At 36.9% G+C, this 26,093-nt stretch overlaps 1 protein-coding gene across 1 annotated transcript in view; it reads right to left on the reverse strand.

Moving 5' to 3' along the window:
* CC2D2A (coiled-coil and C2 domain containing 2A) overlaps positions 1 to 26,093 on the reverse strand; it is a gene marked incomplete at both ends in the record, with an annotated part of 66,349 nt that overhangs the window by 27,968 nt on the left and 12,288 nt on the right. The window contains 14 exons of the mRNA XM_081998918.1: positions 2,610 to 2,813; positions 3,572 to 3,710; positions 7,065 to 7,212; positions 8,351 to 8,507; positions 9,679 to 9,856; positions 10,778 to 11,013; positions 13,329 to 13,485; positions 13,891 to 14,031; positions 16,941 to 17,047; positions 19,691 to 19,900; positions 21,858 to 21,989; positions 23,494 to 23,630; positions 25,023 to 25,176; positions 25,352 to 25,528. Coding sequence (XP_081855044.1) covers positions 2,610 to 2,813; positions 3,572 to 3,710; positions 7,065 to 7,212; positions 8,351 to 8,507; positions 9,679 to 9,856; positions 10,778 to 11,013; positions 13,329 to 13,485; positions 13,891 to 14,031; positions 16,941 to 17,047; positions 19,691 to 19,900; positions 21,858 to 21,989; positions 23,494 to 23,630; positions 25,023 to 25,176; positions 25,352 to 25,528 — 2,277 coding nt within the window. The remainder of the gene's footprint in view (positions 1 to 2,609; positions 2,814 to 3,571; positions 3,711 to 7,064; positions 7,213 to 8,350; positions 8,508 to 9,678; positions 9,857 to 10,777; positions 11,014 to 13,328; positions 13,486 to 13,890; positions 14,032 to 16,940; positions 17,048 to 19,690; positions 19,901 to 21,857; positions 21,990 to 23,493; positions 23,631 to 25,022; positions 25,177 to 25,351; positions 25,529 to 26,093) is intronic.

The following is a 26,093-nucleotide window of genomic DNA, read 5'->3' on the forward strand; positions in this document are numbered from 1 at the left end:
ACAACTGAGCTCAATGTCCAGTTGGTGTCCTGTAACTAGCAAAGTACCCCTGGATTGTTTATAGGGCCAATATTACTCAGTATCTTCACCAGTGACCTGGATGAGGAGACACAATACACTGTCAGCAATAGCCAACAATACTTGATTAAGAAGAGTGGTTAATACAATGAATGACTAAACCACAATTCAGAGGGCTCTTGATAATTGAAGACTATGACAACTGAAGTCTCAATGAAAAAAAGGCAAAATTCTGTACTGAGGGTGGAGTAACTCTATGTGCTGGCACAGACTGGAAAGCACCAGCAGAATAACAGCCATATTGAAAAACACCTGGGGGTTATGGTTTCAGGACAACCAATGACATGTTCTTTTGCAAAAGGCAAACCATGGGCTATGTTAGGAGTAGCATGGCCTACAGACAAAGAGAAATTACTAGCCCCTTCAACTTGGCACTTGTGAGGGCATACCTGAAATACTGCATGCAATTTGAGGCTGCCAATTCAAGAAGCATGTGGAGAAACTGGATGGTGTCCACTACAGGACTACTAAGACAGTCAGAGGCCTAGAGTACATGACCTACAAGAAGAGGTCGGAATCTTAGAATAATGTAGATTAGAAGAGACTTCTGGTGGTCATCTGATCCAAACCCCCACTGAAAGCAGGAACAACTCCAATGAGGATGCTCAGGGCCTTTGTCAGTTTTATTTTCAGTATCTCTAGAGATGGCAATTCTACAAACTTGGTGGACAACATATTCTAGAATTCGAATACATTCTTTGTGAAAAATGTTTTCATTATATTTAACTTGAATTTCTCTTGGAGTAACTTGTATCTACCATTATCTCTCCTCTAAGGTGAGTCTCACTCTGTTTTCTCTGCACTGTCTCACTAGGTACCTGAAGGAAGGAATAAGATAGCCCCTTAGCCTTGCCTGCTTAGTCCAAAACAAATGTAGTCCTTTCAGCCTCTCCTTGCACATCATGTGCTCCAGCCCTGTAGATATTCTGGTAGCTCTGTGCTGGACTTGCTCCAGTATTCAGTGTCTTTCTTGCACCAGACAAGGTGTTCAACTTAATTAGTCTGGTTAATTAGGAAGAGATTAATGAGCAATCCAGTATCTACCCACAACTATTTGAGGGGCAGTTACAGACAGTGCCAAACTCATCTCTGTAGTTCCAGACAATATAACAAGGGAAAACAGCCATTAAATACAACTTGAAAGGCTCAGGTTGGATGTGAATTTTCTTTTTTTTTTTTTTTTTTTTTTTTTCCTTTTCTTTATATCACTGGAAAGGTAGTGCAGTACTGGAACAGTACTGCAGGTTATCCAGAAAGGCTGTGGAATCTCCCATTTTAGAGGTTTTCAAGACTTGGCTAGACAAATACATAGCTGACCTCATCTAGTGCTGGCAACAGTCCCACCACTTCAGTGGAAAGCAGGACTACATGACCTCCAGACAATATTTTCCGAACAGTATTTCCACAATTCTATTAATTTTCAGACTTCTTTGACAAACATCTAGTAAACCAACTAGGAACAATATCACTTTAAACTTAGTTTTGAATACCATGTCATAAAAAATGAACTTGGAATGGGTGATCATGGGTTTATCCAATCTACTCTTAATGGAAAAAAAACCAAATAAAACAATTCTTGAACTATGGTTTTCAATTTTGAATGATAATATGAAATTAATAAAGTTAATCTGTAAAATAAACTGGATCAGAAATGTGTATCAAAGACGTGGCACATCTGTAAGTAAAATAAAAAAACTAATCTGAAATTTAAAAAGGAAAAATATTTACTGCAAAAAGACAGACATGATTGAACTAATAAGTATCTTTAAAAAAGATATAATCCAAAAGAAATGGAAGAAAGGAATTTTTCAAAGAAATTTATGTAAGAAGTAGGGATAAAGCAGCAGTTGCTAGAATCTGAGATGATTCTGATCCTGCTAAGGCAACGAACACACTAAAATGCTTCTTAGCTACACGAATTGCTAAAGAACAAAAGAATGTGTGACTTAACACTAATAATGGAGTTGAGGTTAAAAATAATTGAAATATGATCCAAATAAAAACGCATACATCGCATTTTAGTAAGGTAATTAACAGGCAGGCAGGGACAGGGTAAGCTAATTGGAACAACGTACTAAAACAAAAATAACTACAACATAGACTGTAGTAAAAGATAAAAAGGTTTAATTTTCATTAGAGTTATTGCTTCCAGCATTCTCCACAGAAAGGGCTCAGACGTTAATAAGCCTAAGCCTGAATTATCTTTGCATTACCTTTCTATATTTGAAATCATATTAAAAAAAAAAAAAGTCTTTCACCTTTAAAAAAAGAAGTATCTTAGAACATTTGTGTCTATAGCAGTTGCTGTGTTTTATTTTTCGCCTTCCACAGTACAGCTGTGGAAATACTGCCTTGGAAGGAAGCTGTCTTAATTAGATTAAAATAACACTAGAAAAGACTGAAGGAATAAAATTCTCATTTTTTACACATCAGCATAGCTGTACATTCTTTAAGGGACCAACTGACTTAACTGCAAGTCAAATATTATTAGCATTAAAACTAGGAAAGAAACATTTCATATTACATCCTACCTGGAAGATTTTCTCACTGATTTCTCGTTCATGTAAAGGGACTTGCTTATAGTTTCTGAACTCTGCCACCTCCCCACTTCTAAGCTGCAAGAGTCGGAATCTCTTTGATCTATTAAATTCCTCATCAGAAACAAAATTAAATTCTTGCTGCAACTGTTCCAATCTGAAGAAGTCAGGAACGTGTGCCTCTCCACTTGTGGCAACCTAAATTAGACAAAAAATCATTAAACTTTTCATACAAAGTGACAGAAGTCTATAAAATAACTTTTTGTAAGTCTTACAGGCATATTGCAAGGTTATTCACTCTAATCAAAAGCACGTGAGACAGAACAATCTGAGATTGAAACGCTAAGTGTTTTAAAGTAAGTTTGTGTTGAGCAAAGTATATGAGATTACACATCTAAGAATACAATGAAATTCTATTTCCTTGTAACATAAACAAAACATTAAAGAGTAGGAAAACTATAACATAGCAGAGTAACCTAGGAAGCTGTACTGCAAAGACGACTCATTTACACAACTTCAACTATGTAAACTCCTCAAGTTGATATTTAGGAAAGTCCAAACTTACACAATACACTAGATCCCTTTGTGCATTTGTCACTAATGAGCAACTTCCTATTTAATACCATACCCTCTGCACTTTAGGGGAAAAACAAACTCAAAATCTGTATTTTTTTTTAATTTATAAATTAATCAGTTTGCGTATTTCCTTATACCTATTTTTCACCACTAGAATACTACTGAATGGATTAATAAATCATACTCATTAATAAATCATTAACCCACTACTAATGGATTAATAAATCGCATTTTTAATAGACATTTTGCTTTTTAACGCTCGCACAAGTATGCCCATCGCAAATTCAAACGCTACTACGTCCCTGGCATGCCTGAGAAGGTATTGGTGGCTAGATGCTTCACAGCTCCACTAGCCCTACAGCTCTGAAAAAGCCACTTACCATGATCAGTTGCATCAGAGCTGCATTGTTTGGGTCATTTGGATCAAGTTTTGCTTCCGCTGCCCACTTAGCTAGTTTCTTCATGTCAGTTAAGCCCGATGTGCCAATGGATGCAATAGCATCAATATTTTTTAAAGCACTAAAAACACAGAATTGACAGAACTTATACCCAAAACACCTATGATTTAGCAATATAAAACATAATTAAACAACCTCAGGAAAACCCAAAAAGCTCCCCACAACCTGAATAGTAACTTCCACTACAAAATTCTTAGCTGCAGCTATGCAGCTGAGGGAATGATGAATTGCAAAGGAAAGTACTGGGGAAATATGAAGGAACTGGTGAAAGGGAACTTTTATACAAGGTAATAAGGTGCTTATTGATACATTTATGATACACCTACATCAAGTTGCTGATTATTAGGAAGTAAGATGATAAATTGCCTCACAGCATGAAAGGTAACATAAAAGTTTTGACAATCCATGCTGAAAAAAAACCTCTCAGATGTACAGTCCTTGCTTGCACTATGTCTTAAATCCTGTCTTTGGCCTGTGTCCTGGACCACGCGCTCAGACCTGCATCATAGCCTTGGTCTCTGCCCCCTTCTCTGCTTTTTCTGGAGAGACCCTGGGGCCTGATTCATCGCCTTGCCATGTCTGGGACTGCTGCCAGCACCCTGCTCTGCCTGTCATGTTCAGCTCCTGTAGGACTGCATGCTGGCCGGCGAGGACAGCGCCTGTGCTGGGACACCCTTGCAGCCCTCTCCCTCGTGGTGCAGCCCTGCTTTTGATCCTCCCTGACACTACGGGTCCCAGCACCACTCCTTATCCTTCGGATGTTCCTGCTCACTTTCTTGTATTCATAGTAGGCAAGGAAGTATGGTAGGTAGTCTGGAGACCATTTGTACACTGATTTGCTGGCCAGGCTTCTGGCATCTTCTCAGAAAAGCCGCCCCAGAAGCCCCTCCCCCAAAAAACCTTGCCACACAAACCCAAAACACCAGGACATGCATGTTATTAGCCAAATACCACAAAAGGTGGATTATAGAATCATAGAATAGTTTGGGTTGGAAGGAACCTTTACAGGTCGTCTAGTCCAACCCCCCCGGCAATGAGCAGGGGCATCTTCAACTCAGAGCCCCATCCAACCTGACCCGGAATGTTGCCAGGGATGGGGCATCTACCACCTCTCTCGGCAACCTGTGCCAGCGTTTCACCGCCCTCATTGTGAAAAATTTCTTCACAGAATCACAGAATCACTAGGTTAGAAAGGACCTTCAAGATCATCAAGTCCAACCATTAATCCAGCACCACCATGTCCCCTAAACCATGTCCTGAAGCGCCACATCCACACGTTTTTTGAACACTTCCAGAGATGGCGACTCTACCACCTCCCTGGGCAGCCTGTTCCAATGCCTGACCACTCTCTCGGTGAAGAAATTTTTCCTAATATCCAATCTAAACCTCCCCTGGCGCAACTTGAGGCCATTTCCTCTCGTCCTATCACTAGTTACTTGGGAGAAGAGGTCAACACCCTCGTCGCCACAACGCCCTTTCAGGTAGTTGTAGAGAGCGATAAGGTCTCCCCTCAGCCTCCTCTTCTCCAGACTAAACAACCCCAGTTCCCTCAGCCGCTCCTCGTAAGACTTGTATCTAATCTAAATCTACCCTCTTTCAGTTTAAAACCATTACCCCTTGTCCTATTGCTACAGGCCCTGCTAAGAAGTCTGTCCCCATCTTTCTTACAAGCCCCCTTGAAGTACGGGAAGGCTGCAATAAGGTCTCCTTGGAGCCTTCTCCAGGCTGAACAACCCCAATTCTCTCAGCCTGTCCTCACAGGAGAGGTGTTCCATCACTCACATCATTTTGGTGGCCCTTCTCTGGACCCAATCCAACAGGTCCATGTCTTTCCTGTGCTGAGGGCTCCAGAGCTGGACGCAGGACTCCAGGTGGGGTCTCACCAGAGTGGAGTAGAGGGGACTCAACCTGCTGACCTCAACCTGACCTCCCTCAACCTGCTGGCCACGCTGCTTTGGATGCAGCCCAGGATACGGTTGGCCTTCTGGGCTGTGACTGCACATTGCTGGCTCATGTCCAGCTTTTCATCCACTAGTACCACCAAGTCCTTCTTGTTGCCCCTTCTCTTGTTAGGGGTACTAATTTGTCTCTTTGTTCTCTACTAATCCGAATATTTTCAAGAAAGCTTTAGAAACTTATGGATCTTTCTTATGCTTGGTTAGAATCAGCAAAATATCCAGCAGTTACTGGAGCAGCAGATAAAGTGGTAACATCAGGGTTCTATCTTTAGGCACCAGTCTTGAACAAATGCACACTGAATCACAATTGTGCTGAAAAGTTAATAGGCAGAAAAAACTAACTTTATGCATGAAAATCTTGCCTCCGACTTTCCCAACAGACAATGGGAAGTCACAGAGGGTTGTTCATCTCTAGAGGGCAGTTCAACGAAGAATGTTTTACAGCGAACCTCCTTCTGAAATTCCCCGTTTTTCCGTTTACTTACAGTGGTTAGTCTCCCAAGATTATAGTTAGCCTTTGGGAATGCATCCTTGTGTTTTAATCTCATGCTATTCTAGTCTCATTGAAGTCAGCAGGTTACTCATATGCTGATCAGAAAATTACTCTAGCAGCTGCAGCTTGGGTCAAAAATAGTAACAGAGTGATTCAGATACCAATGTCTAGCCTCTAAATCTGACAGAACCTAATCAGCTAGGTACTTGCTCAGTGTTAATAAGCATAGTAAAACTCTTAGGGCTTTACAGTGAAGTTACCTGAGATCACTACAAAAACAGACTTTATGTATCATCTCCTTGACTTTACTGGAATTATATAAAAAGCAACAAAATGGACAAATAATCTACAATGTCCAACTTGCAGCCACAGGGCAAATTAGATTGTTTTGAATGGAATAATATACTCATTTCTGCATGTCAACAGGCTTCTGATGGAGAAAAATAATGAAAGAGTATTGTCTTGGAATGATCTGACAGATGAGACTATTTCACTGATTAATTCACTAACAATGTCAAGCCCCCATACTAACTTCTACTGCCTTCATAGTATAATTTTTATCATTAATTACAAAAAGGGCATTTAAAGCACGTGTCTCAATAGCCTCTCCAAATGCACTTTGGATAAGAAAGAGCTGGAGCTTCTGTTCTTAGCAAAATGATTACAGGAAAGTTGCTTGCCAATACGGACAACTTCTATTAGAAAATCATAAAAGTGAATTAACCAGCTTGAGTTTAACTTTAATATTGTCTATAAATAATATACTAAAAGATAGAATTCCTAACTAAAATCTATTTACCAAAAGCATGTACCCTAAGATATCTCCAGAGGGTTATAGCGCCAAGTAAAATATCTAAACTTAAGGAAAAAGATTATGAAAATTCTTTATTATGCAACTATTTAAAAAAACCCAAACTAGTATAATCAGTTTCTGATGAATCACTAAAAATTCGTATCATATTACCTTGGAATGCCTGTGTTTTGCGGATACACTGGAGGAATTAAGGGGATTCCTTTTTCTCCAACTGCCCAAGAGACGCTATTGGATACTTTCCCAGAGGTCATTAAAGTCATTTTTTTGCTACCATCAGCTTCAAATGAAAAGGACACACCTATCAAAGGGGGAAAAAAGCCCAAAGTAGTATACTTCTGCATTCAAACACAATGTCTAAACATTTTAAAAAATACTTCCTGTATTTTTAAGTAGTCAAGTAGTCAAATAACCTGTGCCTTTATATAAATGGTGTAATGTGAGACAACTTGATTCTGTTGCATGCTGTGGGGAAGGACTCTGCTCTACAAAAGGAGTAAAAGATTCCATTCCACCCCTCACAACGGCTTTCCGTTTGGGCTGGCAGGAAAGGCTATGCCTTGAAAGATATGCCAAAGGCTTTTTCTTCCCCTTCACAGATGCACACTGTTTAATATTTCTGGTAATTTTCAGATTCAGCATACTGCTATTAATGAAACAGAAATTCAGACTCAAAATAATTATGCATGACTGAAAAGACAGTCCTAAAGCTTTACGATACACAACTGTATATAGAGTTATCATGGTCAATGACACTTACACAGGCATTTGTTGTTTACCACATTTCTTTTCTCTACAGCTTTTTATCTATTCTTCTGCTCTAGCTTCATCTGCATTTCATATACGGCAAATTTATGCAAGTCAGTTATCTCATAATGCTGTTCAAACTTATTACACAAACTTGAAAGTTCCATATGCTACTCTATCTTATTGTTTCCCCTTTTCCTCTCTGTGTCTTGTTTTATCGTTCTGAAATCCCAAGGATAAAATGTGTTGCAGGATGCCAACAAAGCAAATAGGAAGACAAAAAATTACCATGCATATACACTTATACAGCCAGTTCTTCAGTGGTTTAAAACATTAAAATCACTGGAGCTATACTGATTAATACCATCTGCTTGCTCTGCAGTGTCAGAGGTCTGATTATTTAAATACTAAAAAAACCCAAAACACCTTCTATAGCTAGTAGAGCTCCACTAACACTACAAGTCAAATAATAAACACACACATTTTTATTATAGACAGCTTAAAATTAGTAAGAGACAAAAATTCCACAGCAATCTTTAATAAGAAGAATCATGACTATTTTAGAAGATTCAGTTACAGAAGCTGTAAACACTCTTAAGAGAATTTACTCTCAAACATACGCCAGCCTCTTACTGCTACATGGTTTCAGCAAAATGAGAAACACTGAACTGAGATAGACTGAGAGTCCCTACCACTCCCAACTCCTTCATGGTCCAACATCACACGCTGATTGCTGCTGAATTCTATTTCTTCCATAGGAGCATTGCCTGTCAGAATTGTAGGCTCAGGAACAGGTATGAACACTTCAGCCAACAAGGTGGTACTGCTCATACCCGTTGTTTCGTATATCTAGAAAACAACATGGCAACAGACCGTAAAAAATTTACACATGTGTTCATGAGAAATTGAAAACATATTGTAGGGTATTCGGATGAAAGGCTTTGTGACTTCAGCATGAAAAAATTCATTTAAGGCAATTGTATTCTTTTACTTTCTAAAATATCCAATTAGCAGACATTTCAGCTACCAGAAGCTGATTTGGTCTAAATTCTTCTTAAATGTATATCCTCCTCACCTTTCTAATGCACTTGAGAATAGTACAACAAACTCTAGGGTTTAAAGAGCATCACTGTACAATATGCAACTGCTTGTGACAGTTACTGGCATCAGGTGAAGGTGCCAGAGGGATTCTGTGTCATTATTTCTCCCTTACCACAAAAGGCAGGGTAAGGCACACAGCCCCCATTCTCTCAGTGCTGCAGGCTGTGTCTCTCTTTCCTGGCCAGTTGCACATTCAGAGCGATGCAAATGACTTCTCCATTCAGACGATTTTAATCCAAGCAGATGGTATTCCTTTTGCCTTTCAATTTGTGTGTTACATAAATGGAGCAGGTGAGAGGTATATCACTATCCTCTGAACTACCACTGATAGATTACCTAACAGAAGAAGTCATCTAACAGAAGAAGTAGGCTCCTGACCGTGTTTCTCCTAAAAATATATTGCATTGGCTCTGAAAATTATTCATGTGATTTATTCATTAATTCATACTTGGAATGGGGCGGTGGTGGTTTGATGTAACTGCACTGTTGATCAAGTCAAGTGTAGTTATGGACGTTACTAGCAATGAATTTTTTTCTTATTCCCCTCCAGCAAACATTATGATGATTTTACTGTGTAGAAAATAATGTTTTATGACTACCATTTTGGCAAGTTTATCTGCAACATAAATCAGTTTTTCTAAAATTAAGAGGCTGCTCCACTAACGTATTTAATCACATGTCCCAGTTATTTAATTTCCCCTATGCAGGCCATAGTCATGTTATGTAAAGCATATATACATAAAAACATATATATGTACATACCCCTTACATAAAGAGTATAAGATTGATGATTCACAGAGGTTATTTCACAGGTTTTTCAGTCTTTACAACATTACCATAGAGCAAAATATAAGCATTATAGGAGTAATTACATTTCATATTATCTTTTTAAAAGCTACTATAATAAATTATTATCTACCTGTAGTTTCAAACTCTCTGGCCAATTGAATATTTGTAAATTGAAAATCTGTCCAAAGTGAACTCTGAAATCTGAACTTATTGGTCGGGTAACAGTCCTTGATACTTCTTTGGAGTTGAAAAGGACTTTTATAAATGTTGAGCGTTTCTTCACATCTTCTCGTCGCAAAACTTCTGCTCTGTAAATATGTCAAACAAGCTGTCATATCATTTTTAATAACATTTCTATTCTTGGTTATTTTAATGAGATTCTGATTCCTCAAGGGGGAATGGGAAGTCACCTGAATAAAGATGGTATTCTTCTAAAAATGTCACCACACAGGAATGACTTTAAAACTATTATTACATTATTATTAATTATTATTATATTATTAACAGTTGTTTTATCTTCTCATGAATATACAATCATTTAAAAATGAACAGGTCAAAATTTCAGATCCATTAAAGCCACCTCCATATAAAAGGAGTTATTTAGGGAAACAAAATTCCCTTCTACTCCCTCCCTCCAAAGCACAAGAAATGATATCAAATCGAGTTAAGACTTTGAAGTTTTTAGCTATTGGGAGTAGAACAGCCAAGCAATACTCCTTGATGAGGCTATTTGCTGAGTAAGTATGAAACAAAGCAGTTTTTAAATGACTAGAATCTGCTAGATGTATGTCAAATTGCGTGTTTAAATGGGGAAAGTAACACAAACAAGTAAATTTATTTAATTCACAGTGAAATCTCTGGCTTACGATATGATTTCTTTATTTTCGCTTTGTTGATTATAGCACAGACCTGGTGTAAAGAACTAGCCAGTGCGAGTGGTACTGTCAGAAGTGACCTAGACTCTACACTGAAAAAACACTGTTCTATGCAGATGCTCAACGAACATCAGAAGGTTCAAAGGGAGTGTGTAGACATGCATCCTCCAGGCCCAGTACATACACGCTTACATGTGACTTGAAAGCGAATGAAGTTATATCAGCTTCAGAAGCAGAAGTTTTATCACTAGACTAAACAGAATGCTGAACACATGCTTCTGAAGTTGTATAAACAATCTGAATAACAGTAAAAACTCATGAATAAAGTAAATTGCAGGCCAAAATTTATCTTACCGAGGACACAGCTCAGTTGGAGTTATGCTTCCTGACAGGACCAGTTCAGGAATTAGAGCAGGCTCTCCAGGTTTCCTTCTGCAGTTGTCAGCTTTTTCTCTAACCCGCCGCTCTATTTCCAGGCTATTGGCCATTTTAGGTGGGATGGGTTTTACACGTTCCTCACCAAGATCACAATCTTCTACCAATTCTTCTTCATCATGAATGTCTTTTTTCTTCTTTTTCTTCTTGGACTTCTGCATATAAAAATAAAAATGTTCTTCCTGAACTTGTATCAATCAGTAGAGTTTTCTCCTCTTGTTCTCTTGATTCACAAGTGATAAACATGTATGAGAAATGACTGTATAATTTTAAAATCACCACAACAAAAATTAGATTTCTCTCATTCTGTAGTACTACTTCAGATTCAGAATTCAGCAATGCATTCCATTCACATGCTTCAAAAACATAATGTGCTTTAAACAACACATTTATTTAACCTTCCCAACCAACTTACAAAATAAAGATGTTTCTTGAACATTCTGACTAGCAGCTGACTTCTCATTTAGCCTGAGTTACAACATGCATTCAGTTAGGACTGAAGGAATGTTGCTCAACCAGTAGACATGATTCTTCGAGATGTATTGTCTGCATACACATTGACAAAGTGAATGCACATGTGCCACAAACTTCGGAGCACAAGCTCTTTAGGCTAGCAGTAGCCTTAGCATGAGGAGAATGATCCACTCCCTTCCATTTGCGGAGACAATGCTCCGCAAAAGCCTAGCACTTTTTTTTTAATTAACAATTAATTTACTAATGAATTCTAAGTAGATAGAATGTATCTAAATACATTACAAAATCTATGCATAACTACCCTGAAATTGCCTTTTTTTTTTCTGTATTAGAAGGACAAATTTTGAACACATTCAGTAATAATTTTATTTTTTCTGAAACTCAGTGATTTAAACAAAGAAGAATAAACAAACAGAACATCACGTGTCTTTCAGCATCTCCTAAACTGTCGAACTCCAGTGTTCATGTGCGTGTTCAGCTTTAAACTCAAGCAAGTTCCTCCTTCCGCAGACTTAACAGATTACTTGGAAGTACAGCTTGCTTGGAAGCACCAGCCACTTCATTATGTAAGACACCATAAGCAAAAGAGCTGGAGGTGAGGAAAGCAAACAGTTTCTCCTCACTAACTGAAGTATTTAGCCAAACAATTTATTTTTATTAATAAATATTCTTTCTTGGTCTAATTTTATGGTTTTTGTTCTTTTATTTCCTTTTAAATTTATCTAGTCTCTTCTACCTCTAGTGTCTTCCATAGATACACGTGATCTGTGCTAGTAAGACACCAACAGCAGTGACTAACTAACAAATTACTTCAGGTAAAATAAAATAAAGTATTTCCAGGCATGAAAGGAAGGTCTGTGTACTACATTTCACTCTAAAGGGAAAGAACCACAATCATCTCGGTTTCAAGACAGTTTGTGACTAACACAATAAAAAGATGCTGAGAGCAGCTTTGGCTGGAACCACCCACCGTAGTATTTGTGGAGGCACAACTGGCTAGAGGTAGCTGAACAGTTCCCGTTAGGATCAATGCTCAAGACTGCCTTCATTTCAAGGTTTACATTTATTCATCTTACCCTACAAGTGAACTAACATGATACTAACAACTCATGTGCCCACTAATGTTTGGGTAACAGGAATTTCCAGTACCAGCAGATCAGTTTCCCCTCAAACATCTTAAGTGCCTTCTATAGATGCTGCTACGTGAAAAAAAATTTCCATAAAAGTATCAGCAGATGCACTAGATTCTTGAAAACTGTATTTGAAGCGTTTCTTTGAATTTTATTTTGCTTTGGTATCCAAAACCCCACAGTATTCAAACTGGGCAGTAATTCAAGTATAATCACCATTACTCTGCGGTATCCATTACGTTGCTGCACAACTACAAAAGCAAGTCTGATTTTGCTGGCGCTGCCACAGGCTGTTTCAAAGATTAGCCTGTTGCAGTGTATTGTTCTAGGTACTGTACTTGTCAATATCCTCTTGAAGCACAACTGAGACCTTAACTACAGTACAGATTATTAGCAATAAAGATTTTCAGAGGTAAAAGGCTAGAATATTAATTGTGTTTTTCAGTTTGAGGACATTCCTGAACATAAATTTACATAAGATGATATCAACTGCTTGTTCATTAGAAACACCCCATAATTATTTTGCTTCACTACTCCACACACAAAATTCATCCATGTTTTTTCTTTGCAAGAAAGATATGAATTTAACGGGAATGCTGCAAAACTACTAAATGTAAAGAAAGAACTGCTGAAGTGCTAAAAATCAACAGCAGTAAGACAATGCTCCGCAAAAGCCTAGCACTTTTTTTTTAATTAACAATTAATTTACTAATGAATTCTAAGTAGATAGAATGTATCTAAATACATTACAAAATCTATGCATAACTACCCTGAAATTGCCTTTTTTTTTCTGTATTAGAAGGACAAATTTTGAACACATTCAGTAATAATTTTATTTTTTCTGAAACTCAGTGATTTAAACAAACCTGTGTTTTCTTCCAGGATTTCCACTCTTGTAGCTCAGTTTTATACTCCTCCATTTTCTTCTCATATTCTTCCATACATTCTTCTAGTAATTCATTTATCTCAGACTGAATTTCTGCTTCATATGCTTTTTCATCTAATCTCTGATCAACCACTTCCCTTCAAAACAACAGTTATCAACATGTTGCATAAATTAACATAAGGGCTACAATTACGTCTATAATATATAACATAAGTCTACTTCTCCATGAATTAATTTCATTATATCAAATGTGTGTTCTATTTAAAAATACTAGCATAGATAGTCTAAGAGTTGATAGCAGACAGTTACCATCCACAATGAATATAATTACTTTTTCTTTACTCATTAGCCTTTAGAAATTTCTTTCTGTTACAATAATTACTTGTTATTTTAACCTATAATCAGGCTCAACCGGTGCCAGACACTACTCAAATTCTTACTTTTGCACCCTTTGTATCAGAATTGTAAGTTCCCAAATTGACTAATCTTATTAAAATTCCACTGCTGGCAAAAGAAGTACAAAAAGTGTTATCAAAACATACTTCCTCAAATAAAGTTTCATGGGTGTGTTAGTAAACTTCTGAAAGTCACGGAGGGATTTAATTTGTTTCCAAACTTTTATAATGGTTTTAAGCAACGTTCTGTCTTTTTCTTCTTCAGCATCACGAAGTCTTCTGGTTTGCCTAGAAATATATATACATATGCACAAAATCAGTCAGAATTGTATGACTCAGTGGAACAACAGAGTGAAAAATTGCGATACCAAAAGCCAAGTGATGTGGGTTTCTATTTGATTGATGGGTTCAGTGGTTTAAATCCAAGGAGCATAAAACCCAGACTTAAAGATGGCAGGATTTGATTTCCTTCTGTACTCTAGTCTCTTGCATTTTGGATAATCTGACTTCAATTATAGTTCATTCTCTAGAGATCTCAAAGTTTTCTGAAATGCTTATTACAGCTGTACATCATTAAAAACATTTTAAAGTCAATTCATGTAAACAACAGCCCAGGAAACCTACACTGCTGCTATGAAGTAATGCTTATTACAATCGTACATTACAAAATATGTTTTAAACTAACATGCTTCTAGCTCCAGTAAAAAGGACTTGCAGAGATGAAGTAATGTAGTAATGTATGAAGTAATGCAAGTCCTTTGACAGCCCTACAGGATTCTCAACACAAACAAAATTAATAGGGCTTTTTTTTTTGCCTCAGAATTGGTATTTCACATTTCCACCCTCTAATCTGTTTGTAAAAGAGCTATGCATTAGCACTTTTAATGACCAAAACACACTTCTGATGTAAATGTCTATGTGGCACAAGCACAGACTGTTTCCAGTACTATCTTGGTAGCTAAACACGTCTAGTAAAAATAATGTGATTTAAAAAAAAATAAAAATAGAAGCTGTAAACTAACACATTACTACCTGTAATATTCAGAGAATGTGGAAGACAGAGAGGCTGAGTTAGAGCTAAGAAATACATCACACATTATTTAAAAGCATAAGCAAATTCAGTAAAAACAATGAACAAAGAAGAAATACAGACTTTCCAGAAAGCAATATGAGTAACTTCTGCACTTCATTAGCTAGCAATTTGAATACTACTTAACCACGCAGCTTAACAACCTCTTCTTCATTGTCTACCAGATGAAGCTAGAAGATGAAGTTTAAAGACATGAGGAATATACAGGTCAGTAATTACACTTATCTAATGTATTCGATTTGGAAGCAGGATCTTTCAGTAGAGAATCACCTCTGCTAAAATACATCAGCCAGAAGAGCCTGAAACCCGCAATCCACAGCATACGTTGGCTTCCTCCTCAGCAAATGAGGACAGTAGGGCTGAAACTGCTAATTTGCAAAAGTTTTCTGTATTCAGATGACATTTCTTCCTCAAACTGATGGAAAACTACAGCTCTGATCTTCAGACAGCAAGGAGTACACATCAGCTATGTTATTGGAGGGTGGAGGAAAGAGTCAGATTATTTTCCATGCTACACTCTCTTCACATCTGTAATTTCTCATGAGAGTAGTACACTGACCATCAGGGAAATGCAATGTTAGAGGAGAGACACGGCAGGTCAGATGTTTTTACCAACACATCTGGTCCAAGTTAGTATTACACACCATGACAGTAAAAATTCTTGAGCCCATCTGAGTCTCATATGTGGAACAGTTTCCAACAACAGGGCTGTAGCCAGAAAAAATTGCAGATACAAAAAGCCCTAGAATAATCCCAGCCAAGCTCATCTCACATTACTTACGCAACACTGATCTCACTGATTTCAGCTGAGTTATTCTTTATTCATAATAGTGTGACACTGAACTAAAGCACTCAAGACCTACAAAAACACTTCAGATACCCAGAAGGAATATTTTATCTAATTAGAATTAACCATCAAGCAAGCCTCAGGGTTAATGACAATACCAAGACTCTCATTCCCACAGTGAACCTTCTCATTACTATTCTCATGCTTTCCCTGGTGAGAGCTCCTGTCTCCAAGGTATTGTATGGCAACTACACACCTCCTACTCCTAGTCCTCTAGCAGATGTGTTAAGAAAATATTAGTAAAAGTTACTCCTTTTTCAATGGAAGGAACACTTTGCCCTTCAGTATAAAATATTACATTACAGACTTCTATATGTCCTGCACAGATACCAATGTATTACGAGACAGCATAACTGAATGATGAAAACCTAAAGAAGCAATTCCCAAACTAATAGTGAGTGGATGTGTAAGTGTAAGCAGATGTAGATTTCAAGGCTGAAAGTATAACTTCTGTTCAAAAAAACCTGATTTAAAAAAAATATTCTATTATTATGTGATCCATTACATCAGTCTAAACTTCTGTTTATTTAAATTAATACATTATTGCCTACTTTCAGGTTGTGAAAACTTTCATATTTTTATCATCTACTAGTTAAAAGGCTGCTCAGCATGTATCTCCAAAATAACTTAATTTTTATCGTACTGATTACACTTACAGTGCACCACTGTCCATCTGCCAAAAATAATACTAACTTTCACTACCAAGCCAAAAACTGTAATATATTTTTACTACCTAGTTACTGTCCAAGAAAAATAACTGTAATTTTGTAAAACAGAATTCTACAATTCTACCATATATTAACCCATTGGCAAAAACATGGCCAAAATACTTAAGAATGGGAAGTGAATCAAGAACACTTGTGTAATGAGGAAGACGATGGAAAAAACTAGGGGTTTTGTCTGTTCTAAAAATCACATCAACTTGCATTGCTGTGAGAGTTTCATGCATCCAGCATGTCTACTGAAACCTTCTTTTAATTAAATTTTAATTGTACAAAACACACTAGTAAATAGTTACTATGTAATTAATAAAAGGTAATCAAATTAGACCACTTTTGAATCAAGATTTCAGCCTAAGCTATATTTTCTTCATAATTATTTTTACTCAACTTATCAGTAAGAAATCTTAAGCCTTCAAAATTCTTCTAGAGCTATTTATAGCAGAATTTAAGTCTGACATGAATCATATTCTGTACCAGCATAGAAAGAAAAAAAGGTCATACAGTTTAAAAAGCAGTGATCTAAAGAATCCATATCTACCTGATCTCCATTTTGTATTCAGGTATGCTCTGTTGTGCCACAGGTCTAGGAACACCAGCACCAGCATTGTCTATACTACATTGCACAGCATTCCTCAAAGCATGCAGCTTAAACAAACAAACAAACAATTAACAGATGATTTGACATTTAGGAAGCGTACAGTGTAATGCACCTTGACAGGAAAGAGCTAGTTTTTACGTAACAGAAAACTCTGAATTGTATTGATTCAGTATTTACAGTGTTTTGCCATGTCTGTGAGCTGCTGATTCTTCAAGATGAAATTCTAATTAGGATTCCCAGATGCATGCGGGAGATTTCTGACTTTGATCACAGTGACAGATCTAAACAAGGGAACAAGACTGTTCTACGGATTATTCTGAAAGCTCAGGAATCAACAGGCTGGGGTGGGGGGGCAAAGTGAGTCTGCCAAAAAAACACCCTCTAGAAAAGGTCGTTTTGGGACTAGGAAGGGCCACCAAAGGTTCCCTTAGAAAATCAACAAACAACAAAAGTGAGTGGATTGTGGATTTGAGGAGTGCCTTACTGAAGCTGGGCACCTTGCAACAAAGCACTTAAAGATAACATATTGCACGTAACAACTGGAAGAAGAGAAGGTCTAAGGATAAGACAGAACTGGCAACAATGGTACAGTTCAAATGCACTTTTGAAGCCATAGTGTCGAGACAAGAGGCCACCCCTTCAACTAAGATTTGAGGATAGGCATCAAATGATTACATGGAAGACACACATCTAGTTTTGGAGAACGCAAAAATATACATGGCTGTGAAGACAAGAGAATGTAAAGGACTGGCTAGGAGAAGAGAAAAATAAGGACCAGTACTAGGATAGGAACTAAAATTTTAGTTAATTACGTTGCTGCAGATCTCCTCCAGGATAATAGTGAATGTGAAACCAGAATGGCAAATGCCACTGCAGGAAACAAAAGCAACTACATCCAGAGCAGAAGCAATGAAATTATAAATCAAGGAGCAAGGATTTTTTTAAGCAAATCTATCGAACTGGAGAGACAATAAAACTGGAGAGCGGGAAGCATACAGCTGAAAACATACATGGGCAGCCACAAAATGAAGCTCACTGGTATAAAAGATGTTGAAAGAAATTGTGAAAGAAAGAATAACTGAACACACAGAAAGCTGCTAGTACAATCTGGGGCACAGACAGCATGTTTTGTAAAAGGAGAGAGAAAGTGCAGTTTCTTTAGCCTGCCAAAATGATGACTTAAAGGTGATATATTTTAAAGATACAAATAATCCGTATCTGCTGTATTCTGAAGAAGTGGATAAGGAGAATTCCACTGGGACACAGTGGGGAGGGAGAGGGAAAGGGAGGAAGAGTTGTTTTGCTGCAACAATATGGCCATTAAATAATGACTGTTAGAGGAGACAGGTTTTAAAACTGTCTGTCAGTAGCAGAATGGTTGCTAAAACACCTAATTGTTAAAATCCATTTATGAAAAATGTATTATGCAGCTGCCTACCATAGTGGCAAAGTATTGTGGAAACACTCAGGAAACCCCTTCCACACATAGGTTCCTGTAATGCAGGCAAGGAGAACCCAAATGTCCTATTTCACTGTTTCATGGAAAACTAAAGCCAATCCTTCAAAAGTAAAAGTATACCAAAGAATTCTTTTGAGACACTGTATGAAATATTTGTTCAGCATTAGAACTATAACCTAATGCTTTATACCAACATTCAGAAGTATCTGTATGGCACCTACTGACCCTCATTACAGTAATATAAAAATGACCGTGCATAGAATGATTATTTTTCCCTTCCAATAGTCCCTTAATTTATGGAAATCTGAATTTATATGTACTTAATAATCAAACTAATTTTTAACAGTCCAGCCCTACTTCATAGAGCTACATCATATCACAATATCTACCTCATTTTTCTAAAGAATTGTTATCCTTTCAGATTTAAAAAGCATTTTAAAATACTTAAAAAATATTCTTGTGCACCCCGATGATATTAGAATTGTACTAACAACGTCTGATGTTCGTGTACAAATTTACACCAGAGAAGACCACTACCATTACTTCCAAGGTATGGATGGGAGGAAGAGTGATGGTACGCAGAGAGTAAGCAGCCCAGCCAAGGTCATCCAGCAAGTCAGTAACGCAGCCAGGAACAGAAGAGTCTATGCTCAACCTAGGGTTTTGCCGTATCACAAGAGTGACACAGTAAATGCGACAATATGCACTTAGAAAAAAGCATCTATCACAGATATATACCTGGAAATAGGTCATCAACTTTTGTAGAATTTGGTGAAATTAAACTGCTTCCTTTTACTTTTTAGTCAACAACTGAAACTAAACTTCACTAACTTCCCTCCATCCTTGAATACTGTTTTTCGCTGTCTGCCTGTCAAAGTCACTGTACACAATCCTGTAAAGTCTTGTCTGTCATTCACTGGAAAACATTTTGGATACTCTAAGCAATACTATGTAAATGTTATTGTATTCTAACAATTACGTTCCCTTTACCTCAGAACTTGCATAGAGATAATTTTAAATAGATCAAAGAAATCCATAATCTTAAAAATACAGTTCTGTACTGAACACGCAGCAACCTACATGAAATGCTTACGTTTTTATCTTCTGACAAAATGCCATTCATTACATACAATTAGAATTTCATCACTCTACTCTGAAGAAACAAATTCAGCTTTTACCTTAAAGTATCGTATCATTATCTCAGTAAGCTCTGACAACGCAACAGAAATACCTTGTCTGTGAGAAGTTTGGTAAGATTCTTCTGTTTTCTTGCTAAATACTGATCATATAACTGAGCCAATTTAGCTGCTAACACATGCTCACGGCTAAAACAGGGATGATGGGTGAATATCAGTCCAGAAATATCAACATCCAATTGAAAAGGCCCCTGAAAATCTCCATGTCCGACAAGATACTGATTGGCAGCTGTCATCTTTATTGCCTGAAAGAAAAAAATAATGAAATGGATTTACAAACCCCAGCAAAACTATCTTGCAAAGAGATTTTGTGACAGAGTGACCCATTTAGCACTGCTTACATCTAACTACCGAGTCTTAAATTGTAAAGGCTTCTGTGATAACCTCTTTGTTTTATTGACAAATGAGTGGCATAAAACCACCATGGGTATTCTAAACAACAGAATTCGATAGCCTATATGAGGCTGAAACAAGAAGTCATCTGCCTGTGCTGCAGGTTTTGCTGAGCAATGAAGACAACGACAATGAATGTGAAAAAGAAAAGCCTGCTAGATCTCTTTTTACCTATTTGTTTAGTATTGCTTTATTTCCTCTTAGAATTGAGTTCCAAGATAAACAGTCCAGCTCTCAGAGAGCAGATTTCCTTGTAGACCATTTGGATTGTTCAGAAGAGGAAATATGTTCTTTGTTTCCCCATTCTAATGCCACGGAAATTCACACCAACAAAGCCCAATGAAGGCTTTCAAAGAGTCTGCTTCAACCTGCTGCAACTGAAAGGCTGTCAGGCTTCTATCCTCAAGTTACCAAAATCAGAAGAGAATTAGCAGTGCGTCCTGCCTGCCTACTACTGCTGCTTCCCTTTTAGAATTCTTCAGAAGAGATTAATCAGAGATATTCTGGAACCATAAAACATGAAGTTGTTAGTTATGTAGGGTTCATTGCAGCCCCTTTTTAAGAACTGGAGAAGCGGGGATTGAGAGGGGAATTCAGCTGTTGCGTAGCTCTTCTACAGGACTGGTATAAATGGTCATGAAACACACTTAAGTCCCCCTGATCCTTCCACATTCAGTTTCTCATCAAAATGTTTAATATGACATAAACTGTCATAAAAATGCTTTAACTATTTTTCTGCTCATAAAAGACCCCTAAGCTTAATGTCTTACTTTCAACAGTGATCTGGGTATTTACATGTCACTATTCATGTCAACATCGTGTTCTTGAAATATAAGCACTCTTGGCCTATCTTTACTAAGATCTAAGCAGCAACCTCTTTTCCTGTGTGCAGAAAACACCCTGCATAGATGTGTGGTACTGGATTCATCCTGAGAATTGCATAGTTGTAACCAGCTTCAATTAAAGGGCAACATTCAAATCTGTATCAACAGCAGCAGATAGAAACACTTACTTGTCCCAAAAGAATGATCTATCTTAAAGTCTAAAAAGTCAGTTTTTCCAATGGGGTAACAGAGTGCTAATTAGCAGAACAATTAAAATTTGCCTAAAGGTTTTCACTGAAACTTACTTTGATTTGTACTGACTGCACACTGTGACTGCTGTTTGCCAGGGTAAGTATGCTGTGGTTGAGGGAAAAGCAAACAAAAAACTCAAACTAAAGAAGATCTGAACTGATGCAACATAACTCAAAATTAGTTGCTTTCTACATGAGTGAACTACATGTAAAGACTTATTTGGGAGGGGTTTCATCACTGTTAAAATAACCATCATGCACATGCCCTTCAATTATCGCTCTCAAGCTGCAGAAAGTACTTCTGATCACCAAGTCTGTCTACCAGCTTCTACCATGAGGAGCTTTATAGATACACTAATACACGTGTATTAGTGTATCTATAAAGTGTATTAGTGTATCTATCTACTTTGGCATGAGAATATCAAAGGGTGCCTCACAGAGACCTTAGTGACTCATAGACTTGAAGCAGTTTGTCATGGACTGTCACTTTACTATTTTAACTAGTACTACCGGCTAAACTTTCCATACTTTTGCATGCATTATTTTTACAGAAAAATACATGTGGAATATACTTGAAAACGTAGAGCACATTTAAAGACCAGTTGTGGAATCACAAAAAGCAGTTAGTACTTATGGTTCTTGGCACAAAACCCTTCAGCTCGCTCATGAGAGTTTCTGGTACAGAAGAACTGGGATATTGGTTTTCAGGAAGCACATATATGAAATATACCTACCTTTCTATACACTGTTTCAAGTTCTGGTGCAATGCCTTCTTCCAGTGAGAATATTGGAGGCCTAGTAGAAGACTGTTTAATTGGATTAGGCAATGCTAAGATTTTGCCATCGTCACCAAACCACTCTTTCCCCTACAAATAAAAACATAATTTCATATTGTTTCTTATTTTATACAGAAATAACTTGAAAAACTGTAATTCTTATGAAACGCAATTACAGAAGAAAACATGACTATGAGTTGTTTGTGACCGAATTAACCAAACTGTAAGACACCAAAGTGAAATCTTCAAATATACTATAGATAAGTTTTGAAACCAGAAGACCAAGAGCTTGCTCAAACTTTAAATATGCTGATTTTTTCCTTCAACATTTAGTGTTACAGACTTGAAAGAAAGAAAAAAAAAAATCAATTACTTAACATTTAATTGTTGTTTTCCTAAATCACTAAAATTTAAATAACTGTAATATTTTAACAAGACTGCCATCCACATCTTCAAATTTAATTCTTTGCTTTATGATTTTTAAAATCAAAGAGCTAAATGGCAGTTCAGAGAGATCATTTATTAAAGCATCTCTCAACTCTTCCAGTCTAAAACCTGAACTAATTAAGCAGCATTTATAAAAGCAGATGAAGCAAGTATCTTACACACCAATTGCTATCCATGGCTTCACATGTGAAACGTTGTCCTTATTTATCCCTCTGCTCTCATGACCTGGATTCAAGAATAGCTTAAACCAGTGCAGCCGCTGAAAGATGCTGGCCTGCCTGGTTTAAGCTGACCCTAGAACCAAACATTGATGTGGTAACACAGTGAAGCAAACCAGAAAACTAACCTGGTTGAAACTGGCCAGTTAAAAATCTTAGATGCAAATATTCCCAATTTGATTCATAAAAGTACCTCTGCTAGCCCATGAAGAATTCATAGAATCATAATAAAATATAAAAGGCAACTGCTGTATATTAGCTTAAATCTATAGTAAACTACACACACCTTACCGTGTATAGGAAGATAATATAGCAGGATAAAATATATGCAAGCCACCTTCACAGGTGTTTCCATAAGCCATTCTTAAAAATCTAAAATGATTCTAAAACCTCGCCAGACAATCTATACCAATATTTAATTACCCTTACAGTGCAAGCAGTAAATTTGTACAAGTCCATAACTTCCTATTATCTTTAGCGGACACAGAAAACCGCCATTCCATATTGCTTCCTTCTGTTATGATCTTCTAGTAAATAACAACAACAGTGCCCAGCTCTCGTGTAAGTCTTTATACATAACACTAAATCCCACAGCACTTTATAAAAAAAGTAAACTGTAATTACCCCTGTTGTAGTGGCATCTAAACTCTGCCACAGACAAGTGAAGTGATTTGTTCTCCAGCAGGCTACAAGCAGAGCCAGGAAAAGACACCAGTTTTCTACGACTCAGTCTGGCACTCTGACTATTGAGATACACTAAACCACACTCCTACAAAAATCCACATGTCCTGACATCTGATACTGATAAACATTTTAAAGAAGAAAGCCGCATACTACCATGACCCTCTGCCTACTTAACTATAACAAAATAAAATACTGATTAAATAAAGAATTTAAAAAAGACAACTAAGAAGGTAGTGGTGACTTACTTGCTCCTGTCTGAGTATTCTGTTTTCTAAAATATTTTGATTAGACTGTGATACAAAGGGCCTTTCTCCTGTGTAAAGACCCTCATCCTCAAGGTACCTAGGCTGCATGTTTCCAGGCATCTTCTCAGAAATGGGCACTAATGAGACATTAAATAGAAAAGCATGTAAAATATCTTATAACTGAAGTTCTAGTTTATTAATTCTCTAAGAGCCTATGCCATTCTTAAAACAAACGGCACTGCACATTAAGCATGCTGTCAGAAATGTTTTCCTAACTAAGAAAAAAGAAATAAATACATAACCAGAACAGGTCCTTCTCTTCATCAGGACATATCCAGAATTTAAATCTATCATTAAAGTGTCACAAATCTTCTAAACAGATAATTAAGCATTTCCTCACCAAAAAATACTTCAAATAACTTAGTGGAGTTTAGTTTTAATGGTTGCTTGAATAATAGTGTAAAAACATGTTAGCAGCAACAATGGACTAGACAAACATTTCTAAGCCTTTCCCACATAAAGTGAAACTTTAACTAAGATTAATCTGAACTACTACTACTACTTTGCTTAAGCCACTCTTGTACATAACACAGAACATGCATGAAAAGTCACGTTAGTCCAGTAACAGCTGGTGGAATTCTTTAAAGTCTGCCTGCAGGATTATTTCACTAGTGTGCATGGGGTCAGTATTTTTCAAGAAGCAATTTCAAAATGGGGAGAGACTATACTGAGGGTTATGATAAAAGTTAATCCCCTAAATCAGAACCCAGTGGACTGCACTGGAAGCAGTCAGAACTAAGTTACAAGACACAAAAACCAGAGGCACCCAATGTCAAATATTTTGACATTGCATTGCAAACTGTGCTGATACCATTCTGGCACGGAAAGACTCATTTCTGTTTCTTTCACTTCAAATATTAAATAGCAAGTGATATTATAAAGCAATTTTTTCGGACTTTGCAGTTCTATGGGAATAAGGCAAAAAGGTCAGAGACAGGATCAATGTTGACTAACTATTTCCAATTCACAAAATCAGGTTTTGGGAAAAGGGCCCCTTGAATTACAAAAATCCTTATGTTACTTACATGACTTTTGACAAACTTGCCACATGGAAAAAATTTCAGATGTGAAGAAATAGTGTAAGTTATAATGTATAGTACATGAGCCACTCGGTACCTAAATGTGTGTACCCAGTAACCTGCTGCATATGTTAAATAATGTAATAGCTAAACCCCAGTGAAAGGGGACACAGCACTAAAGTAATTACGCCAGAGCAACCTTAGTTCCCAACCACGTGCCCTGAGTTCAGTTCCTAGCATACCAGCTGGTGACCTGATGAGGTGTACATGTTCCTATTCAATCCTTTTTGTCAGACCTTTTTAGAATTGACTGGATGACCAGTGTTAGAGAAGCACAATTAAATATCTCTCTACTGCCAGAGACAGTCTGATACAAGATTTCTCAGCAGATGAAAGGGTGCCATGCTATACAAAATCCAGGAACAAAATGGATAAGCGCAATCTTCATACCTGCTAGCGTGCTGGGAGTGAAGAGAAATTCTTTTTCCTTTTTCAGTTGCTCAGAATAGCTTTCACAAACAGCAGGTTTCATTACTAGAAAATCTTCGGCTGTCTGCCCTATAATGAATAAATCATCATCTTTAACTAGGCGTATGTCTTCATCCTATAGTTTAAATGCAAACACCTCTGTTAGTTCCTCTATTTCTTAAAATTGAGATCTTTAGAAACTACACTTACAGAATTTTTAAGGAAACAAAAATTGCCATTTTGTATTAGAAGATTAAAATTAATTCAAGAAGTCTGAAAAAAAGTATAAACATTTATTCTAGAGCTCACACCGTTTCATTCTCCTCTTGCTCATCCTCATGGGTTTCTACATGTTCTTCTCCTGTCTCCTCTTCTTCATTTAATTCGTTCTTTTTCCTGGCTCCAGGCTTTATACTCTCTGGGTCAGGATCAAAATTGAAGGTAAAGAAATTATATGCTTCTTCAGTGGAAGGAAAATCATTCTGGAACTAAGAAAAGATGACAAAGATACTTTAATATGACATTTATAAGAAATTTAGGGGAAGTAAAGATATCTTTCTATTAATAATAGCAGTAACAGCATGTATAAACACTTGTCACAGGATAATAATTATTTTATCTCAAAATGCTGAAGCTGACTGCAATTTTTAAATGATACATGAAACTTTCTCTATTGTTATACTATTATTTCATTAATGTTTCTTGTAATGTTTTATTACAAAAAGTTACCTGGCTTAATTTTAACCAGCTTATTGTTTTAAATATGAACAATTTTCAAAGGATAAATGACAAAGTTTAAATTCTGGCCGTAATGCAGATATCCAGGTGAATGATATGAAGAGAAATTTCTAATGGCATTTTGCCTCTGAAGGACCTCACTTTAGTATTAGGATGAATCCTCTAATGAAAGAATTAACAGTAGCATTTTGTGGCTAATAAATATCAATATACTAATCTGTAAGTTACTTTAACTGCCAGTTGGTGGCATTCAATAAAAAGGATTTAAACAGACTGAATTCTGTCTGCTTCCTCAAACAGAATCATGAAGCCATA

The sequence above is a fragment of the Phaethon aethereus genome (genome assembly GCF_964289735.1).
Source record: "Phaethon aethereus genome assembly, chromosome: 4".
In the NCBI taxonomy this organism is placed as follows: domain Eukaryota; kingdom Metazoa; phylum Chordata; class Aves; order Phaethontiformes; family Phaethontidae; genus Phaethon; species Phaethon aethereus.